Below are 22842 nucleotides of genomic sequence, written 5' to 3'. Positions count from 1 at the left end.
CCATCCTTGCAGCATTAGGGCAGAGCCTTTACACGACAAGCTCGGTCTTTTCTTTTACTGAAAGTACTCTTTAACAAACAAGTTCACCTGTTAGAATGCCACTTCCTTTTTTATGTGCCGTGTCATCAGCCCTCTGTCAGCCTCCATAGCAGCAGAATTCCTGCAGGCTAGTAACGTGCCTCATGCCACTTCAGGAAGCCTTTAATAAAATCCTATAGGATAATAGGAGCTATGGATGTCTGCTGCTCGGGGCTCAGCATACCAGGACACCTATGGGGGTGACGTAGAGGGGAGGAGCAGGCAGTAGGCAATCTGGATCTCAATCCGTTTCTGTGTCTGTGAAGAGGGAGATCCATTTTTGCATTGCCTGCCACTACCCCTCCGTGTATCTGGCTCCGTGAAGTCCCGACAAATCTGGACCCTCCGTTCAGTTTTTCAAGCTGGATCCCACAGATCGCCCATGAAACTGTTTTTTTTTTTGTTATTAGGTGAAGACGGCTGCTATTTTTAACATTGAGATCCGTGGCTCAGTTTATGGTCCAGGCCCAAAAACCGAGCCACGGATACGTTTTAACAACAAGCATAGCTCCCAACTGTCCCTCTTTGGGAGCCCTGTCCCTCTTTCCTCCTCATTTGTTTCTCTTTCAGGACTTTGTCCCTCTTTCTAAATAAATATATATATTTCTCTACTAAAAAAATGTGTTTGACTAAACTTTATTCCCATCCTTTAAATTGATATATTACTCATTTAAAAATGTTAATATGAAGGAAAATGAACATATTTCTTATGAAATCTTTATGGTATGCGTGACTAGGGGCGTGATCAGGGGGGTGGCTTAAGTGTACCTCTTTCTCATCTCAAAAAGTTGGGAGGGATGACCAAGTGTGAACCGGCCCTAAAGGAGGACTGTGCCAGCAGGGACAGGTGAGAGGTTGCTAAAAATGCCAGGTGAGTACAATTGGTCAGAAATAAAAAAGAGCCCCTAACACTGCTTATTGGGGGAGCAGCCCAGGTTAACTTAGCCCAGTAGCACCACGGTTACTAAATCCGCCCTGTTGCCCAACTATCCTTTGATATACACTGAAGTAGGGGCTGTGCAGGAAGTATTTTTGGTATTCCTGCAGTCCTGGAGTAATCAAAATAACACTCTAGCATTCTGCTGCCCCAAACCTGTAGGGAATGTCATTTAAAGGACAACTGAAGCGAGGGGGATATGGAGGATATCATATTTATTTCCCTTTCAGCAATACCAGTTTCCTGGCTGTCCTGCTGATCCTCAGTCTCTAATACTTTTAGCCATAGACCCCAAAAAAGCATGCAGCAGATCAGGTGTTTGACATTAGTGTCAGATCTGACAAGATTAGCTGCATGCTTGTTTCTGGTGTTATTCAGACACTACTGCAGGCAAACATCAGCAGGACTTCCAGGTAACTGGAATTGTTTAAAAAGGAAATACATATGGCAGCCTCTATATACTTCTCACTTCAGTTATCCCTTAAAGCAAGTTACAAAATGCTGAAAATTGGCATATGCCATTATGTTTAAACCATAACCATAAAGTAGGATGGAAGCTAAATGGATTACCTAATCTAATGACCAGAGAATTGAGCACAGAAAGCAGCGTCATGGCACCTTCATTCTGGCAATGGTCCAGAGCAGGAAGCAGGTCCTGGACAAGTTCATACAGCAGAGGCAGAAGGGTAGGATTGCAGTTCTCCAGCATCGCCTGCAATACTCGTATAGGGCCGCCATGATGTTTTTGAATGTGACGCAGGCTAACTGAGATTTCACTTGCCAAGTAGTCTGCATTAAGTTCAATAAGTTGGCTGATATTTTTGTATCCACAGGCTTGACTGACATCTACTAAAGCCTCCATCGCTGTTCCACTTACGAATAAAGAAGGTTCACCGGCTTTCTCTAGCAGAGGGTACAGGGTAGACATGAGAAGCGGGCGGAAATGTTTGCCAAGCGATTGGGCAAAGCAAGAAAAGGCCTCTAGCTGCAAACACAGCTTCCAAGCATTGGCACTCATTTCATCTATAACTGGATCTGACTGTTGAGAGGACATCTCATCGGCCATATCGTCGGTGTCCTGGCAGGTGCGGAGATGCCAGTTGCTTGGGTCTGTGAACTCTTCCAGAAGTGGACGCACAACCTCCAATAGTTCATCAGCATCCATGCTTAGGCCATCATCAACAAGTGTTTCAACTTCAATGCCAGCTGCCCCCAGCACCAACTGATTTATCACTAGTAGAGAAGGTAATTTCTGTGCACGGTATAGTCCTAGGAAATGATCCACCAGAAGGTGAATGTCTCCATAGTACCCCAAGAGCCTGCAGGCAAGCCCAATATGGCAAAGTATTCTTTGGTCTCGAAAAAAGCGGAAAGTCTTCTGAAAAGCCCCGGTGCGCTCATTTCTCAAGGCTTTGCTGGTAACAGCACAAGGAGGAAGCCTTTCTTCCACCACCTTTTTGGAGGATAAGTCCAACTCCAATGTCTGCATAAGAGCAGCAGAGAGCCTCTGAAGGTGAATAGGAGAGTGCAGAGTGAACGTAAGCCTTGGACCAAGCATCTGGAGGAATCCAATAAGAAGAAGCAGCATGGTGAGCTTACCCTGGTCATCTTGACCAGTTAGAAGCCTTGGAAGAGATACTGCCAAGGAATGAAGGCCATCTGATAGCACGTCCGGTAGCAACTTTGAATTTCTCCTCCTCTTTTCTATTTCCATTATAGCCTCACGTGCTTTTTTCTTGATTTCAGGCTTTTCATCACTCATGTGCCCTATTAAAACTCGTAAAAGCCCCGCTACAGCTACATCAAATGAAAACCAGCAAGTACTAAGCAACTGCTGAGCTAAGTCCACTAGTGCCATTCTCACTTTCCAATGTGGATCAGCAGTGCAACGTGCTATGATATTTTTAAGGTGAATGACTAAGCGATTGCCAGTGTACTTTACCCAGGTGTGATCCCTATGCATGAGCAGTTCCTGAACACGTGCCGAGAGTCCGGGGTACTCAGGCTTCTTATCCGGAACCTTCTGTATACTGTCATCGGACATTACACAGATTACAGCATTTGCCCACAGTTTTAATGCAGTGGTAGTCACCCTGTATCCTTGCTTAGGGTCTGCACAGATGACCTTTGCCATGACTGTACACATACCAGGAAGAAAGGAAGCAAAGAGGTCACCTAATGAAATGTCTTGCTTGAACTCTGGAATCATCAACTTCTCCAAACATTTCATAGCACCGAGTCGAATATCCCGCGCTTTCTCCACCTCAGCCAGTTTCAGTAAGAGACTGATGGCAAATCCCATCTCCGGAACTGCAGATGGTTTATACAGGATAGGTAGGACCTCTTCCCCAGAAGCCTGGAGGAGAGCCTGTATAGTAGAAATAACTGCCATCTTCAGCTCCTCAGGAACTGATGCATCCTGATCAGTAGGCAAGCAGGCGCATACATCATCAAAGAGCTCTTTAAGAGATGATGGACTCTTTAAGGTAGTCAGTGACAGCAGATATGAAATGCATTCTAGAATGGCTTGTACTAATCCAGGTTTTTTTGGCCCAGGTGTCTTAAGGGAGAACCGCAAAGGGAAGAGGACGTAATCTAGGAGGACTTGAAGGGCTTCCACATCTGTAGAGGATATCTGTTCGCGAAGGCTTTTAACATTTTCTATAGTCTGCTCCATTGTCAACCGAACACAAACTGGACGCAAAGCATCAAAGGCTCCCTGAGGAGTCGCCGGTTCATCTGCAAACTCCATGTCAAATCCGGTCTCGGGATATGCCACGTCAAATATAAAAAAAAAGAATTCCTGTTTGGATTAAAACATATGATTAAATGCATGCATGACAATAAAATGCTTTATTATTGGTTATACTATTCAAAACAAAGTAGTAGGGAAGTGGAATGTTAAGAGGATTTCCAGAAAATATTTAAAACCAAGCTATGAAAACAATAACAAGGTTTTATAGAAATTAGCACAAATTATATAAAAAGCAAATCAAAACAATGTTCTGTTCTTCGTACAATCTTCCCTTCAGCCACTATAACAAAATAAATTAGGTTGAACCTGCTCACAGCAAATCAAATCTTTACCGTTGATAATATGAAAGGGGGGGGAGATTTTGTTTCTTTATGGAGCCCTACCATCTGATGATTGCATACCGCTTTGGCTAATAGGAAATTACTGTATATTCTGGCATATAAGCCTACTTTTTAACCCTTGAAAATCTTCTGAAAAGTCAGGAGTCGTCTTGTACGCCGGGTGTCATTGATGCCGGGTGCTACGCCCTATCCTGTTACTAACTCTCAGATCTCGCTGCTGAGGACTGTAGTGAAGCAGCGCAGGCGCCCATGTGCGAGATCTTAGAGGCAGAGTAGGAGGTAAATAGGATACAAGGGCGGGCCATAAGGGTGAAAGAGGTGTGTTTTATGGGCACAGCGCAATCTATTCTTCCATACCTCTCAGTTAGATAAGGAGAGCTGACCAATCCACCTAGGGGAGCGGGAGAGTTGACCAATCCAACCAGTCAATCGCCTATATACTGTTAAATACTGGGTACCACATACAGTACAGCACCAGTATCTGTTCATACTTAGCACCAGTATATGATTTTTTTAAAATTTTTTATTTGGTATGCATTGTAAGAGGGGTAGTCTTATACGGCGAGTATATCCCAAACTCTATATTTTAACTGGAAAAGATGGGGTGTCGTCTTATATGCCCAGTCGTCTTATACGGTAACCGTTCTTTAGCTTTCTCTGTCCACTCAAGCATACTGCTTCTGCTCACACAAAAATCATAGTTCAGGGTACTTATGGAGGAAGGAGACTGGGTACTGTAGTTTAACCAATTTACCCCCCGCGGTACGAATTTCTCCGTCCCTTTTTCCCCCCTTACCGCCGCTGTCCGCGCTCCCGCCGCTCGTGCGCGCGCTCCCGCACGCCGCCGCCCCGCCCGGAGATCAATGAACGGGAAAATCCATTCCCGTTCGTTGATCTAAGCCCCCGCAATGATCTGCTGCTTCTTTGAGAAACAGCGCGATCATTGTGATTTACCCAGCCTCGTACTGCTTCCTGTAAGCGTCCTTCCGGACACTTACAAGTCGCGTGTAAACAAACACACTGTGTCCATCTTGTGGCCAAATAGTAAAAACTACCTAAAGACCCTAAAGCATTTTCTATATACAAACACATTAGTTTTACACAATAAATTAACTCATTACTTCCCACACTCCCCAATTTTTTTTTTTGTAATGAAAAAAAAAAAAAAATACAATAGAAAAAAAACAAATAGTTACCTTAGGGGCTGAACTTTTTAAATATTTATGTCAAGAGGGTATAACACTGTTACTTTATAAACTACGGGCTTGTAATTAAGGATGGATGCAAAACTGAAAAAAAAAAAAAAAATCACCTTTATTTCCAAATAAAATATTGGCGCCAAACATTGTGATAGGGACATAATTTAAACGGTTTTATAACCGGGACAAATGGGCAAATACATTTCATGGGTTTTAATTACAGTAGCATGCATTATTTAAAAACTATAATGGCCGAAAACTGAAAAATAATAATTTTTTCCCACATTTTTTCCTATTTTCCCATTAAAACACATTTAGAATAAAATAATTCTTGGCATAATGTCCCACCTAAAGAAAGCCTAATTGGTGGCGAAAAAAACAAGATATAGTTCATTTCATTGCGATAAGTAATAATAAAGTTATAAACGAATGAATGGAAGGAGCGCTGAAAGGTGAAAATTGCTCTGGTGCTCAAGGGGTAAAACCCCTCAGTGGTGAAGTGGTTAAAGGACAACTGGAGTGAGAGGAATATGGAGGCTGCCGTATTTATTTCCTTCTAACAATGCCTAGTAGTGTCTGAATAACACCAGAAACAAGCATGCAGCTAATGTTGTCAGGGTTGACAATAATGTCAGAAACACCTGATCTTCATATGTTTGTTCAGGGTCTATGGTTAAAAGTAGTAGAGGCAGAGGATCAACAGGGTAGCCAGGCAACTGGGATTGCTTAAAAGGAAATAAATATGGCAGCCTACATAATTCCCTTGTTACAGTTGTCCTGTAAGCAGTGCATACATGTTAGATGGAACTCAACCGATGCAGCCTACGGGCCAACAACGCCCTCGGCCCTGAAACATCGCCTAGGGGAACAAGTCTGGACACCATCAAAGCATGATCTCTATGTGAGCTGATACAAAAGGCTTTAGTGAGCAGAGAAAACTAGGCAGATCATTTCCCATCAGATCATAATCAAGGAGTTGACAATCATCCTTTGGTATGATCATCTGATAGGGCTCCAGAAGTACAAGTAAAAAAGCATTTTCTCATCACAACAAAAACCTTTCCATGCTGTAAGCAGGTACTTTGCCATTCATTTTGGCTGCCCTACATGTGGGGGCAGTTATATCACAGGGTTCAAGTTCACTTTAAAATCAGCAATAAGTCAGCAATAGTCTTCCAATACCATTACTCTCACTTCAACATTTAAAGCCCAATGTAAGACAAAACAAATGTCCACCCGCTTAACTCTCCCTTGCCAGAACATTAAAATTATTAGAATATGTCTGCTTGCTAACTGCAAACCTGAATCATAATCAAAGAAGCCCTTGTCTCATAATACCACTCCAGGTTGTTATCAGTGTATCTCATTCAACATGCATTTCTAACACAGGAAGGTGTGAAGATCTGCTTAGATAGAATGAGTATAGATATGGCAACTGGCCCAGATGACATGCACCCACGAGTATTAAAGCAGATCCAAGATGAAAAATGAACTATAAGAAGTAACTTGACTACAAGGCCGGATTTCCCATAAGGCACTGTAGGCACGTGCCTACAGGCGCCTTAAGTAGCAGAAGCGGCCCCGTCCTTGAATAGGCCATTCAAGGAGGGGGCCGCTTCTGTTACTTAAGGCGCCTGTAGGCACGTGCCTACAGTGCCTTATGGGAAATCCGGCCTTGTAGACAAGTTACTTCTTATAGTTCATTTTTCATCTCGGATCTGCTTTAATACTGGTGGGTACATGTCATCTGGGCCTCTACTGCGAGAGCAATGTGATTAACAGCGGAGCGGCTCTCTGGGCAATGCTGATCTGGTCCCTTCCGGCAGCCGTATGTTGCTGGGTAGCGTAGAGCCTCCCCATCCTCCCATTCTTTCAAATTCACCGCCCTCCCCCGCCTCTAATTACCCCTCCATGTGCAGGGCCAATTAAAATAAAGTGAATGGTGCTTTGTCCGCCTTCAACCCCCTTCTCCCCCACCGGGGCCAATAGTAAACTGATGCCACTCTGTGGCTAAACCTCTAACTCTGCCCCCCCCCCCCCCCAGCCACGAGTAGCGCCGCGGTGACGGGTAGCCGCTGCCGACATCCAGGATGACCCCTAGAACAGCTTGGGGGGGAGATAGAGTGCCGGGCTGAGAGCAGAGGCGCTTTGATAGACATCATCCCGGCGGGCAGCGGTGCTGTGATCTGACAGACAGGGAGGGAGACAGGCAGTAGTACTGCAGAACATGCTGGGAGACATAACTTGAAGCTTAATCCACCATCTGGAGCAGAACGGCAATCGTTAGTGTGCGTTGCATAAGTTACCTTTTGTGTCTAGAAGGGGTAGATTTAAAGGTGTAGTATCAGGTGATTTTTGTCCCTAAAGCTGGATACATACATCCTATTTTGATATGCCAATCACTGGCCAATTTTTACTACATGGAAGAGGTAAAATTGGCCAATAAAAAAATTTGAATGTGTATCCAGCTGTAGGGGCAACTTAATCACCTGATTCTGCACCTTGGTGGGGTTTAGAGGTTACATAATTTTGTGTAAGTGTTTGTATGTGTACGTGCGCATACACAAGAACTGCTTAATACTGCAGTTGTGTGTGTGCTGTTGATATGCCCTATTGATGTAACAATAACGCGTCATCACAGAAGCGCTTTCCTTACTCATGCGCAATAGTGCTTTTAGTCTCCGAAACAGTTGATTTGGCGTTGGTTCCTGGCAGGGCAGCGCAATATTATGGGGTAATTGCGCCCGTGTAGCACAGTGCAAGCGTGATAAAGTGTTATTGTTACATCATGACATTTAGGTGACGCTGACCATCAAAGGAACACCAACATCACACAGTCTTTGGGGGAAATAGATGCAAAGGCTATGTAAAAAAGTTGTCTGTGGGGCGTGGAGGCAAAATTTACTCAACCACTTAAGGACCGCAGTGTGAAACCCCCCTAGTGACCAGGCCGTTTTTTTTACAAATTTGGCCACTGCAGCTTTATTGGCTCACTGCAGGGCCGCACAACTCTGCACACAAGTGATTTCCCCTCCCCCTTTCTCTCCACCAACTAAGCTCTCTGTTGGTGGGGTCTGATCACTGCTGCTTTTTTTTTTTTTTTTTTAAATATAAATAATATATATCTCCCTACACCCGCCAGCCAATCAGTGTGATCGGCTGTCATAGGCTTCAGCACACGGCTGCCCCCAGTACAGCGCTGCCTTAGATCGCAGCACTGTACAGGGTTATTAAACGGCGGTTTTGCGATCGCCGCTGGGAGACTGAAGGCGGAGCGGACCTCCGTCATCCATGCGGAGATGCGCGCGCATCGGCACAAACGATCTACTGCAAACCGCATTCCCAGCCATTCATGCCAATTGAAGTGGAGTGGTCTTGGGGCTGCCGCTGCGCTCATGCCAATTGGCGTGTAGCAGTTGGCAGCAGGGCTGTGGAGTCGGAGTCGTGGAGTCGGGCAATTTTGGGTGCCTGGAGTCGGAGTCGGGAAAAAAATGCACCGACTCCGACTCCTAATGAATTTGTAACTGTAATTAAAATAGAAAATATGATAAAATGTTCTATTTCTCAGATAAAAGTCATTAAAAATAATGTATATATACAGTAATAGCTGTGCTTAGTCCACAAAAATGAAATAAACCAATCAAAATGAGTTACTTGTGCTGCTTCAATAAAGCAGTCCCCATATTTTTAAGGTCAGATATACATATCTGATTGTGACTGTATATATGATGTGTACACAGGAATCTCTTATATATACTAAATAACATCTATGCTGTAAGAATAAAGCCTGATGTGTAGCTGTGTCACTAAAAGAGATGGTCAACGAGATGGAAATAATTCTGCATTGATGCTGATTTATGCAAATGTATGCACTCCCTTTGCTGATGAAATCAAATAATTTGATATGTTGTTAAAATTTGGTTTGGTGACTACAAATTAAAGGGTAACTGAGACGGATGAAAAGTAAAGTTTTATACATACCTGGGGCTTCCTCCAGCCCCCTTCAGGCTAATCAGTCCCTCGCTGTCCTCCACCACCCGGATCTTCTGCTATGAGTCCTAGTAATTCAGCCAGTCAGCGCTGTCCGGCCGCATGCCGCTCCCACAGCCAGGAACATTCTGCACCTGCGCAATAGTGCTGCACAGGTGTAGTACGCTCCTGGCGGCGGAGTGTGTGCATGCGCACTACGCCCGACTGGCTCAAGCATGCGCACTACGCCCGACTGGCTCAAGTACCTGGACTCATAGCAGAAGATCCAGGTGGTGGAGGAGGAAAACGAGGGACTGATTATCCTGAAGGCAGCTGCAGGAAGCCCCAGGTATGTATAAAACTTTAATTTCAGCTGTCTCAGGTTTACTTTGTTACACAGTAGTACTATACTCTACATATGCACTCCCCACAGAGCTGCAGGGAATCCACTGAGAATGCTGTGCACATTGAATACAGAGGTGTTGTCTGTTTACAATCTCCTCATTCCCCTGCAGAGCACCTGCACATCACTCTTACATGTACCCACACTTACATTACGTAGGGCCTGATAGATGTTCTTTGTTCCGGTTTGTACCTTTTACAAGTACTCTTACCAAGGACTAGTTTTAGTCTAAAGGGAATAAATATAGTAGTCTACATATCCTTCTCACTTCAGTTGTCTTGTAAAATTCCTAAGCATTGGCAGTTAAGAGACGAATTTCATGTTACATACTTTTAATCAACACAATTGTAATATGCAAATGAGAGGAGTCGGAGTCGAGGAGTCGGAGTCGGTGGAATCCTAAACTGAGGAGTCGGAGTCGGTGGATTTTTGGACCGACTCCACAGCCCTGGTTGGCAGGAGGTTAAAGGGAGTCTGAAGCAAAATTAAAATAAAAACCTAAGGATAGCGAAGGCTCTGGGTCCTATCGAGCCTTCCCGGTCTCCTTATGGTGTCCGCGTTTCCCCGCAGGCTACCCCATTAGCAGTCTACAACCGATCGGTCAAAGACTGCTCTCTTCCCCTTCCTGAGCTTTGGCAGTCTTCGGAAACACTCAGGCATCCAAAGACGGGGCGCTCTGTACTGCACACGCGCGAGGGGCCGCCCTCTCTTGTGCATGCCCAGTACGGAGCCACTGGTCTTTGGGAGCCCGAGTGCTTCCAAAGACTGCCGAAGTCTCCCACAGTGGGAGATTCAAATGGAGGAGCGTGGGGGAGAATGAGGACACCATCAGGAGAATTCTATAGGACGCAGAGTCTTCCCTCTCCATGCTGAATATCTGTTTTTTCTTTTAAATTCTGCTTCAATTTAACTGCAATTTGGTGGGAAGGGGGGGGGGGGGGGGGGACTATGGCTACATAATACTGCTACCTGGGATAGAAGGACCAAAGGCTACTTAATACTGATGTATGTGGGAAAGGGGGACAAAGCTTATCTAATGCAGATATCTGGATTCTTGTATTTGGAGACATACAATTATTTATCCTGTCCGGGGAGATATGACCTGTTAATTCTTGAATCTGGGGAACCAAGCTGCATATTTCTGTTATCTGGAGGTCACACACTGCTGTCTAATTATGGTGACATTATAATGCATTACAGTACATAGAACCATGTGCTCCTAATACGGCTCTGACTGTACTAGTACACCGCACTTTTTTTTCTCCTGGCCGGAGTGCTTTATGTAACATAGGAAAACATGGGCGTGCATTGAGGGTGTGGCCTCTCCTGAGGGGCAGAGTTTAGGGGAGCGCTAGAACCTCTGTGCCTACAATCTTATCTAAAGTTTAGATAGTTTACACAGCATATCTAGCTGCAAACAGCTTCAAAAGTTTATGATTATTTATTCCTGTGATACAATGAGGGCAGCCATTTGTTTGTCACATTGTCACAGGCTGAGGGCTGAAGATGCGATCAGCTTGCTATTGTGTAAATTCAGTCCCCTTTCCTCCTGCCCTCTGCCTCTGAAATCGATGGCTAGTAACCTCCTCATCCTCCTCCTCCTCCTCCTGCCCAGACTGAGCTAACATAAGCCTTGCTACAGTACCAAGGCACAAAAGGAACTGTGGGCGAGGCTTGTTTAGTTTATAGGGAATTAGAGTATTAAAACAAAACAAGTATTTGGCTAGAGGAATGCCCAATAAACTATATCAAAGGAATACAATTATGCAATGAGTAAGTTTATGCAATTATGCAATTATAAATTTATCTCGGATCCACTTTAATGGAGTTGAGTTCAGTTATTAATAGGCCACTTTATCTTATTTTCTAGGATTCTCTTTCAAGGGGGTACATTGCTTATGACTGGTGTACAGCTGATGCTTTTCCCTTATTTAACCATTTACTGCACAAGGTGCAGTGCAGTGTTCTCCCCAGGCTCTTTTAGCCGGGTGCTCCCACCTGGCTAGTTTTGGTGAGCAACCGGCTGTCATCGGCTCACCTCCTCCTAAGCTGTAAGCAGAGTTGTGTAGAGAAGCACCGCCCTGCATTCTCATCTCGCCCCACCCGGGTACTTTTTCATGCCACCCAGCTGGAAAAAAAGTCTGGGGAAAACACTGCAGTATAATCACGGCCTGGGAAAACTTCACTTGAAGTCCCAGGGCTGTGAATACTCATCTTCAGCAGGGGGCAGGCGGCGCTCGCTCCCGTCGACACACGTTAGCAGGTAGATGAATGAATGGGAATGCAGTTGGTTTGCAATTATGTCATTGTGAATGTATACAGTGCAGTTAGCCTTTGACTTTGTCTGCCATTACGGTCTTCCTCTGTGAATGTTATGACAATATTATATTCATTGAGTTTTTTGTTATGTGTGAAATGATTGATTTTTTCCCCCCACAAAGTGACCAGGGGATGTTCTGGTTGCTTCTTGTGTACAAATAATTCTCCTGCACAGCAGCCGGTGTACAATGTGTACTGTACACCACAGTGCTATCACAGGACCCGTGTGAAAGCTTCCACATAATTTGCTGATGAGGGTTCTGTGCGATCCATATCTTCTTCTGGAAAGGCCCACCCCTGCAACAGTTCTGATCAGTGCTGTCTGCATATCACTTCCAGACTGCAGATCACAGATACGAGTATGTAGGTAAAGCTTTCCCACAAAAGTGGTAGCAGTAGTGGGTTTGTAGGCTGAGGCATGGAGAAGCTAGAGCAGCAAGGTGCAGGAGCAGTAGACCAGATGTACAAAATGCACAGCATATAAAGGCTACTGTGCAGGTGAAGTGTCTACACGCAATAGGTGAGTGGAACATTCTCCTAAGATGCATTCTCCCACTGACCCACGTTATATAACCAGAAGCTAATAGCTTTCATTTGCCATTATGAAAATCACTAGCCTTATGGATGGGGGATAAGGGGTTTCAGCAGCTGGTGCTTTTGTTTTGGCCCTGATATTTCATTGTACAAAGCAGAAGCCATTATATTTTGGCAGTGGGGACTTTTTTAAGCAGGGGTGCATAGTTTGAATGCAATACATATACAAAGCTGGACCCAGTAAAGGAGAGCAATGGTAAAGTAGTGGTTGGGTACAGGCGTAATCTGAAGTCTTAAAGAGTACCTGAAGTGACAGGATGAGATAAACATTTAGTATTAGTCTTAAGGCCCATACACACGTCTGATTTTTGCGAACGACGAAAATCAGACATGTGTATGGGCCTTTACTAAGATTCTCTGAAGTCCCTTTCTGTTTTCATGTACAGCAAATATTGAAATATTTTTTTTATCTACGCAAATAAGCTTATAAAACAGCTTATGGAATTCAGCCCAGTTTCCTAAAATGAAAAATGGAAGGCAAAACCATTTTATCTAGCGGAGGAACTAATGCTGATAAGGTTTTAGAACTGAAAAGCTCCTGTCAGGAACCATGGCAATAGTACATGGCATTAAGTAGGACACTAGTAGAATTCTCATCTCTGTGCCTCATGTTCAGTTCTGTACACAAAGCAGGAAGTAAAACTTCACACATCCTTTTGCACCTATACATTCTCTAGCGTTAGTGCAATGAGACTGAGGGTGTCTAACGCTTATCCATGGGTATGCTGGCAATGTACATTGCGCCACTAATAAAAACACAAAAATAGATTAGTTCTAAGTAGGACTGATACTATAGGAACATTATAGCTCATGTCACATCACTTCAGGTACATTTTAAAACTGAGTGTGTAATGATAATATAGAACATTTTCTCAATAATTTTGCACTTGCAAAGTGCTGAAAAAGTACTCTGAATATAAGATGAGAAAACACCTCCTGTAAGAAAAAGGACCACTATTGTGAATGTCATAAAATTTAAAGTGTAACTAAGATGGTACACTGTGGCGTATTAATTCTTGCCTGGAGCTTCCTCCAGTCCAAATGAGGACCGTGGCCTCCCTCGCCATCCTGTTTAGCCCCTCCGTTCTGCCGCTATGACTCCCGGTAATCTGGTCAGTCGTCGGCTTCTGGACATGTGTGGCTCATCTGCGTGCACATCCGTGCTCCCATCTGCAGTGCACATCCGTGCTCCCATCCCTAGGAGTGTTCTGCGTCTGCGCAGTACTACTGCGCAGAGCGCTCTCGGCCGCAGGAACGCAACGAGGGGTGCACACATGGCTGAGCATGCGCAAAAGCCCGTGACTGACCGGATTACTGGGGGTCAGAGCAGCAGAACGGAGGCGCCAAGCAGGCCAGCGAGGGAGGCCATGATCCTCAAGTGGCTGGAGGAAGCCACAGCCTAGTACTGTATAAATATGCCTATAACATTGATCTCAGGTTCTGTTTAAAATACATGTAAACACATACAAATAAGAAGTATGTTTCTTCCAGAGTAAAATGAGCCTTGAAGGGGTTCTGTGGTAGTCAAGAAGTAAAGCAAGCTGACACATACCTGGGGCTTCTATCAGCCCCCTGCAGCGGTGATGTCCCACGCCGTCCACCTCTAATCACCCGTTCCCCGCCACCGGGCATTATTCGTTTGGCATAGCCGAATAATGCGTGCTCCCGTTTGCGTCATCGGAAGCTTACTGCGCAGGACGAAGTTTTCTTGTACTGCGCCGTAAGCTCTGATGACGCATGCGGAAGCGAGTGCTCGGCCGCGCAGCCACAGTGTAATCACTCGCGTGATTACACGGGGGCCGGCTGCAGGGATCGGCGCATCAGGAGAGGACGGCGCGGGACATTACCGCTGCAGGGGGCCGTTATAAGCCCCAGGTAAGTGTCAGCTTGTTTTACTTTTTTACTAACACAGAACTCCTTTAAATGACTTTCTATCTGAAGAGATGGACTAGTCCTAAACCTGTCGGTTTTGTCAGATTTCTACTACCTACTGTAAGTGACAGCAACATAGGAGAAAAATGTATGGCTCATTTTACTCTGAAAGAAACATGCTGTATATATTCGATTATAAGCCTAATTTCCTATATCAAGTTTTAGGTACCTGACTATGTGGCTCTGCACTCCTTGCTTTATCTTTATGCCAGCTTAAACTTTGCAACAAGAGTTCTTTGTATGTCCATCTCCATTGTAGGCCTATGTTCTGGCTTATTATTGCAATCTGCTCATTTTATGCTGCTTTTCTAATATATGGTTGTGGCCGACCATGGCTGTGAGTAATGTTGTGGCTTTTGCCACCCCCAGCTTATACTCGAGTCAAACATTTTTCCAGTTTCTTAAAGAGAATCTGTATTACAAAATTCTTACAATAAAAAGCATACTATTCTATTCATTATGTTCTCCTAGGCCCCTCTTTGCCGTTTCTGCCACTCCCTGCTGCGATCCTGGCTTGTAATTGCCAGTTTTAGGCAGTGTTTACAAACAAAAAACATGGCTGCAAACCAGAATGTGACAGGCTCAGAGAAGCTCTGTCTGTGAGTCATACACGCAGCATACAGAGCCTGCAGGGGGCGTGCATAGCTTCTCCCTATCACAGCAGAGCAGCACACTCCTGCCTGAGCCGACAAAGGAAAGAAGATTAGATTATATAACAGAGATATTACAGTGGCTGTGCAACTAGAAAAGGCTGCAGTAAGACAGACCACTTTAGAACAGGTATAGCAACTTATAGGATAGAAGAAATAAGGCTGAAAATGCTGTTACAGAGTCTCTTTAAGGTAAAAGTTGGGGGGGGGGGGGTCGGCTTATACTCGGGTCGGGTTAAACTCAAGTATATACAGTACTTCTTATTTGTATGTGTCAACACATATCTTACAATTTTCGCGATAGTGGTCCTTTAACTTAATCATGGCCACGCAGATTCTTTACAATGGAGTCAAGGCTGGAAATTGAATCTGTAAGTATAGTGCTGTAGGGTAAACAGGTTTTTTTTTTTGGGGGGGGGGGGAGGGGGACCCAGCAGAAAACACTAACACTAAAATTGCACACCAGGACCTTAGGTTGCTGGGCTTCGGGCGCTCAGTTCAGCTACAGCTTCCACAATATAACTAAATCTATCTGGTTCTTGCCGTGGATTGTGTTTCTGCTGGGTCCCCTATTTCTTAAAAACGAATAGGCTCAACCTTACTGCCATGAGTCCCTATAACTAGATTAGCACCCCGACAGCATCCTCCTTGCCTTGCAGCGCTGGGTCCCTGGTTCGTACCCCAGCCAGAGCACTCTCTGCCCAGAGTTTGTATGTTCTTTCCCATGTCTACGTGGGTTTCCTCTGGCCTTAGACTATGAAACATACCAGTATTCTCCCCAGGCTCTATTAGGCAGGTGCTCCACCCGGCTAGTTTTGGTGAGCACTAGAGATGGCCCGAACCGTTCGCCGGGCGAATCTCTCTGTGCCCTGTACTACTTCCAGGTCGCTACGACCTGGAGTAGTACGCCTGCGCTGGCCGGGCGGTGCGCGTCTTAGATAGCGCTCCTGTTGCTGGGCACTCTCTGCGCATGAGCGTGACGTCATGCACATGCGCAGAAAGTGCCCGGCAACAGGAGCGCGATCTATGACGCGCACTGCCAGGAAAGCGCAGGCGTACTCCCCCGGGTCATAGCGACCTGGAAGTAGTACAGGGCACAGGGAGACAGAGATGTTTGCCGGCGAACGGTTCGCGACATCTCTAGTGAGCACCCGGCTGTCATCGGATCTCACCACCTCCTCTGCTGTAAGCAGAGTTATGCAGAGAAGCTCCAGTGTTCCATTTTGATGGGTATGCTGAAATGTTGGAACAATCACCCTGCATTCTCTCATCTCGCCCCACCGCCTACTTTCTCATGCAACCCAGCTGGAAAAAAAATTCTGGGGAGAACACGATACATACATAGACATATGACTATGGTAAAAATTAGATTGCGAGACCCTCTGAGGGACAGTTTAGACTAGGATGACATCTGCTATATGCTCCCTTTCTCAGTGCCTGATGAAGCGGGGTCTCACCCGTGAAATGCATTGTGCAATACTTTGTGGAGTGTATCAATAAAAATTGTTGTGTTATAACCTAACACGTACCTTTACTGTGTCCTTTGGAGTGGAAAAGGGCCCACCCCCGCCACTTCCATGTTTTAAACGTTTTATCTGATTTTATGCTTTTTATGCTTTTGGCGCCTCTGATAACCCTGATCCTCTGAGGGACAGTTAGTGATAAGGCAATATACTCTGTATAGCACTGTGGAAGCTGTTGACATTATATAAATACTAAATAATAATATAGCATCAGTCCAGCCTGTACATCAGTGGTCATGGACATATCATCTAAAAGGCAAACTGGGCAGCTGCCTAGGGCATAGTGGATGTGAAAGAGTTTGGCTTTCATCTCCTCTGAGCTGCTGATCCATTCTAATCAAAATAGCTAAGTACTAGGGAGCCAAAGCTGCTTCCTTGCATGGGGTCCCATTTCACCTCAAGTCTGTCTCTGTACGATGTAGAGGCAAGCACATGTACATCCAGAGACTATTCCAGCTCCTCTACTCTGCTTATGACCAACACAAGTTCAGCCGACCTGCTAGCGGAACCTACTAGAATACTACAGCATGTAAGCTTCTCACCTTAGCCCATAGTGTCGGAGATAGGGCGCTTTCACATGGCGGAAGTGACGCCGTCAAATAAGCGCCTCTCGGCGGCGCTCATGGTCCGTCGCCAAGGCAACGCGTCCCTTGCTTCGCTTCGGATCACGTGACGCGCAGCCGAAGTTGAGAGGTCAAGCGGCCATCTTGTACCGGGCCCGGGGCCCTTGCGACTGGCTATGGCGTCGTTCTCGGAGTCGGCGCTGGAGAAGAAGCTGTCGGAGCTGAGCAACTCGCAGCAGAGCGTGCAGACGCTGTCCCTGTGGCTGATCCACCACCGGAAACACGCGGGGCCCATCGTCAGCGTGTGGCAGCGCGAGCTGCGGAGAGGTAACAGCAGCTGCATGCTGTGCTGGATGTGTGCACCGGGCAGCCAATCGGGGAGCAGCACCCGGCAGCCCGCGCATCTGTGCACATTGCATTTGTAGATTTATTTATGTATTTATAAGCCCAGAGCTGGGGAAATAATTGCATGCAACAATATGAGATTTTTTCCCTCTAAAATCACATATCCAAGAAAAAGGACCATTTTCTGATCTCTTCCACCAGCTCAGCAATATCACAGCATTAATAGTGATTATTTAAATAAAAATATCAGTTTGTGTATCTGCAGCCAGTGATTGGTTAAAGGCTGTTGTGACCTCTTATTTTACCAGGAGTCTGGTAGTCGGGGACACACCTCCTCTGGTAATACCTAGCTGAAATGAGTGGTAGTCTTTGCCCCCACTGCCTCTCATAGGTGTTTGATGGAAGGAGTGCGATTGCCACGCCCCCTCTCTTAGGAACTAACTGGAAGAAGAGTGAGATGTACTCTGTGCCACCTGCCATAGCTGGAAGGAACGTGTGTGGTAGTCTGTACCACACCCCCTTCCTTAATACCTAACTGAAACTGCCACACCCCCTTTTTTAGTACCCAATTGAAAAAGAGCAAGTGGTAGTCTGCCACACTCCCTCTCTAAGTACCTAACAGAGTGAGTAGTAGTCTGTGCAATATCCCCTCCCTTAGTATCTAACTGAAATAGAGTAATCTGGCATACACGGTTAGTTTATGCGCCGGTATCGAGCCAGCGCGTCACCGCTCGTCTGCGTGAATCGATTCCCGCTCGTCCCCGCAGGCACTTACTTATCAGCGCTTTGTTTTTGCCCATTGTCCGCCCGCGGGGATTGAGCCGGGAATCGATCCTCGCGGTGATCGGACACGTCAGAAATTCTCAATCGAGCCGTCAGCGGCTCGATTGATTAAAAAAAAAAAAAAAAAAAAAAGTACCGCCTATGCCCAGCATTTGTACCAAACTGAAAGAGTGTGAGTGGTAGTCTGTGCCACACCCCCTTCCTTAGTACCTAACCGAAAGAGAGCAGGTGGTAGTCTTTGCCACACACCATTCCTTAGTACCTAGTTGAAAGGGAGTAAGTGGTAGTCTGTGCCACAATCCCCTCTTTTAGTACCTAGCTGATATAGAATGAGTGGTAGTCTGTGCCACACCCCCTGCCTAAATTCCTAACTGAAAGAAAGTGAGTTGAAGTTTGCCACACCTCCTCCCTTAGTACCTAACTGAACAAGAGTGAGTGGTTGTCTGTGTCACACCCCCTCTTGGTAGTCTGTGCCACACCCCCTCCCTTAGTGCCTTACTGAAAGAGATTGGTAGTTTGTGCCAAACACCTTCCTTTGGTACCTAGCTGAAATAGAGTAAGTGGTAGCCTGTGCCACATCCCCTCCCTTAGACCTAACTGAATTAAAGAGAATCTGTACTGTAAAATTCGTACAATAAAAAGCATACCATTCTATTCATTATGTTCTCCTGGGCCCCTCTGTGCTGTTTCTGCCACTCCCTGCTGCAATCCTGGCTTGTAATTGCCAGTTTTATGCAGTGTTTACAAACAAAAGACATAGCAAGTGATAGGCCGAGAGGAGCTCAGTGTGTGAGTCATACAGAGTGTGCAGGAGGATGTGTATAGCTTCTATCCAATCACAAGCAGCACAGCACATTCCAGCCTGACTGCCTGAACCCGACAGAGGAGAGAAGATTAGATCATATAACAGAGATAACACAGTCACTGTGCAACTAGGAAAGGCTGCAGTAAGACAGAGCACATTAGAACAGCTATAGGAACTTATAGGATAGAAGAAATAGGGCTCAACATTTTGTTAGTCTCTTTAAAGGGACACTTAAGTCAAACAAAAAAAATGAGTTTTACTCACCTAGGGCTTCCAATAGCCCCCTGCAGCTGTCCGGTACCCTTGCCGTCTCCCTCTGATCCTCCTGGCCCCACCGGCAGCCACTTCCTGTTTCTGTGACAGGAGCTGACAGGCTGGGGACGCGAGTGATTCTTCGCGTTCCCAGACACATTAGCACCCTCTATGCTGCTATATGGTATATGATATATGCTATAGCAGCATAGATGGCGCTATTGTGGCCAGGAACACGAAGAATCACTCGCGTCCCCAGCCTGTCAGCTCCTGTCACCGAAACAGGAAGTGGCTGCCGGCGGGGCCAGGAGGATCGGAAGGAGACAACGAGGGCACCGGACAGCTGCAGGGGGCTATTGGAAGCCCCAGGTGAGTAAAACTCATTTTTTTTTTTGTTTGACCTAAGTGTCCCTTTAAGGTGGCCATACACTCGTTAGATTAGCAGCAGATAGGTCATCAGATAGATTTCTGATCTATCTGATGTGTATAGCAACATTTTTTACTAGGAACAGATTTCCAATAGATTTCAGTTTGAAATCTATTAAAAATCGATCTGATGGCGTTTTTTTGTTATCAGATTTCCATTAGGGCCAATGCAAAATGATAAGCAATCTTAACAGATCAACCTAGATTTTCCAGCCTGCCAGATCGATCGAAATCGGCCGCAAATCGATCGATTGGTCAATCGATTTTGATCGATCAATCGGCCAAAAATCGGCTGAGTGTATGGGCCCCTTTTGCTACACTTCCTCCCTTAGTATCTAACTGAAAGTCTGCCACACCCCCTCCTTTAGTGCCTAACTGAAAGAGATGAAAGTGGGAGTCTGTGCCACACCCCTTCCCTTAGTACCTAAATGAAAGAGAGGGAGTGGTAGTCTGTGCCACACTCCTCCCCTAGTACCTAACTGAAAGAGTGAGTGTTAAGGTGTGTACACATGCACTACGGCAGCCAAACGACGGGTCTGTCGGCACCTCCTGCTGGGCGGGTTTTCAGCAGACTGTAGTGAGTGTGTGTATGCACTGTCGGCGGACTGATAAGGCTGTTCCTGAATGATCCGCCCGGCGGATCGTTCAGGAACAGCCTTATCAGTCCGCCGACAGTGCATACACACGAACTACGGTCTGCTGAAAACCCGCCCAGCGGGAGGTGCCGACGGACCCGTCGTTGGCTGCTGTAGTGCGTGTGTACGCACCTTAAGTCTGCGCAAGACACTTTTCCCTTAGTACCTAGCTGAAATAGAGTGAGTGGAAGTCTGTGTCACACCCTCTCTCATGGTAGTCTGTGCCACACCCCCTCCCTTAGGGGGTCATAGTCTGTAGCTGCGACTACCTCACTTGTAGGGGTTATGTGAAGAGAGTATTAGTGGCAGTCCATACCACACTCCCCCAATATAGTCCTGTAGGATGTCATTGGACTGGTACTCAGCACCTTGCCTCCAGAATGGACGTGGGTTTAGTGACTGTGTGCAATGCTACTTATCAGGGCTGTGGAGTCGGTACAAAAATCCTCCGACTCCTCAGTTTATGAACCTTCCGACTCCGGGTACCCAACATTGCTCCGACTCCTCGACTCCAAATCCACAGCCCTGCCACTTATGTTATCCCATGTAGTTGAGCATTACAGCAACTTGCCACAGCCTAATTGTTGGCGCGAGACTAGTTTAGGACTTTAGGGGACCCAGCAGGAACCCTCATAGGGAAATGTAGCTAACGTGATTGGGCGGACTGCACCTTCCCAAACTGCTACGTTTTCAATAGGTTGTAGTAAATTACACCCACACTATTTGGCCAATCGCAACGCTTTGTGCTATAGAGGGTGCTGTGATTGGACAACTGTTCCCTATGAGCTTTCCTGTGCTTAATGCCAGGGACACATCACAAAGCAATTGGTGTGGCATGACCTTTAGTACTGAGGGGCTCACAATATCAACTAATTTAGCTTTTTCCTGGAAATACATTTCATCTCACCAACAGCGAAAATCTGGTACTGTATTTAGCATTGATCATTATGCTGTGAATTAATTTCCTTGGATAGATTCAGTAGATTGTTTGCTCATTGAATTGTTGGTGAACTAGATGATGCATGTAAATTCCACACTATGCCATGTACCATACCAGAAACACTGTGACTGACCTCAATGGCTACTTACCTGCTTTGTGCGGCATCAATGCCACCCGGAAGTTGCAGAGTGCAGAATTTCAACAATAGTTTGCTATAGCATTGAAGAACCTGTTTGCTAATGTTAAATGTGATGTTAAATATAATTTTGCATTTCTAGAACAGAAGGTATGTGCAATAATTCAGGATTGTCACCATAAAAATCAAATTTCAAGAGCAACTGGTCTGAGTGTAATAAAGATGCTAATCCTGCATTCAAAACCTTTTCTGCTGTTATGGTTTGGAGTTATCACATACCTTAGGAGCACTGGCCCTTTAATAGCCATTGCCAAACAGTTGCATACTGGGGGTTCTTTTTATCTCTAATATATTCCTCCTCTTCCCTTTATTTTCCTGCCTAGCTGAAACATGATCCTCTGCTCACTTGTGTTTACAAGCAACGCTGAGGTGACTCAGCGATTGGAGGAGAAGAGGAAAAAAAGTTAAGGGAAGAAATTACATCAGTATTTAGCCTCAAATGGTGGGCAAAAGACATGGTTCCCACCAGGAACAGAATTTACTATATAAAATTTACTACATAAAATTCACTAAAATCAAAACATGCACAGTACAATACATGTATTATGTAAGTAGATCAAGTATTTATCTATTTAAATATGTTTTTTTCCCCTGGCATAGTATGGCTAATCCTCCTACTGTAAGGTTTCCCATGATGCATCACTCCTGAAAATTCAAAATATGTGCCTGGCTTTCAGGGGTATAAAGAGATGATTTGCATGCTAATGTGCTGGTCCAAGACCTATGCCATAGAGCAGGGGTGTCAAAACCTTTAAACCAAGGGTCATATTGCCATTCCTGAGATTGCTAGGGGGCCGAGCTAGAAAAATTAAACACAATCTTTGCTGACTGCCTCTAGATACTTAATGCCTACTACACTACTACATTTTTTCAAACAGAACATTTCCACAAGAAATAAACCATATACCAGTTACTGTTGCTGGCATAGTGGCTGTTACTACTGGTGCTAGTTGCATAGTGGTGGCTGCTGGTGAGTGGCTGGTGGCATAGTGGCGGCTGCTGGTGAGTGGCTGTTACTGGTGCTGGTTACATAGTGGCGACTGCTGCTGATTGGCTGTTACTGGTGGCATAGTGGCGGCTGGTGGTGAGTGGCTGTTACTGGTGCTGGTTACATAGGGACAGCTGGTGGTGAGTGGCTGTTATTGGTGCTGGTTGCATAGTGGCAGCTGCTGGTGTGTGGCTGTTGCAGCTGCTGGC

At 45.6% G+C, this 22842-nt stretch overlaps 2 protein-coding genes across 3 annotated transcripts in view; one reads left to right on the top strand and one right to left on the bottom strand.

Moving 5' to 3' along the window:
• The window catches only part of TTI1 (TELO2 interacting protein 1), a 48083-nt gene extending 30495 nt beyond the window's left edge, over positions 1-17588 (bottom strand). For both annotated transcript variants that reach the window (XM_068262843.1, XM_068262842.1), the window contains exons 1-2: positions 17243-17588; positions 1586-3818 (exon numbers count right to left, since the gene is read on the bottom strand). In XM_068262843.1, coding sequence (XP_068118944.1) covers positions 1586-3767 — 2182 coding nt within the window. In that variant the 5' untranslated portion in view covers positions 3768-3818; positions 17243-17588. The remainder of the gene's footprint in view (positions 1-1585; positions 3819-17242) is intronic.
• The window catches only part of RPRD1B (regulation of nuclear pre-mRNA domain containing 1B), a 103792-nt gene continuing 98299 nt past the window's right edge, over positions 17350-22842 (top strand). The window contains exon 1 of the mRNA XM_068262844.1: positions 17350-17590. Coding sequence (XP_068118945.1) covers positions 17440-17590 — 151 coding nt within the window. The 5' untranslated portion in view covers positions 17350-17439. The remainder of the gene's footprint in view (positions 17591-22842) is intronic.

Source organism: Hyperolius riggenbachi, chromosome 12, assembly GCF_040937935.1.
Source record: "Hyperolius riggenbachi isolate aHypRig1 chromosome 12, aHypRig1.pri, whole genome shotgun sequence".
Classification (NCBI taxonomy): domain Eukaryota; kingdom Metazoa; phylum Chordata; class Amphibia; order Anura; family Hyperoliidae; genus Hyperolius; species Hyperolius riggenbachi.
The sequence above is the reverse complement of the archived record's forward strand: the minus strand, read 5'-3'. Positions and strand labels throughout refer to the sequence as shown.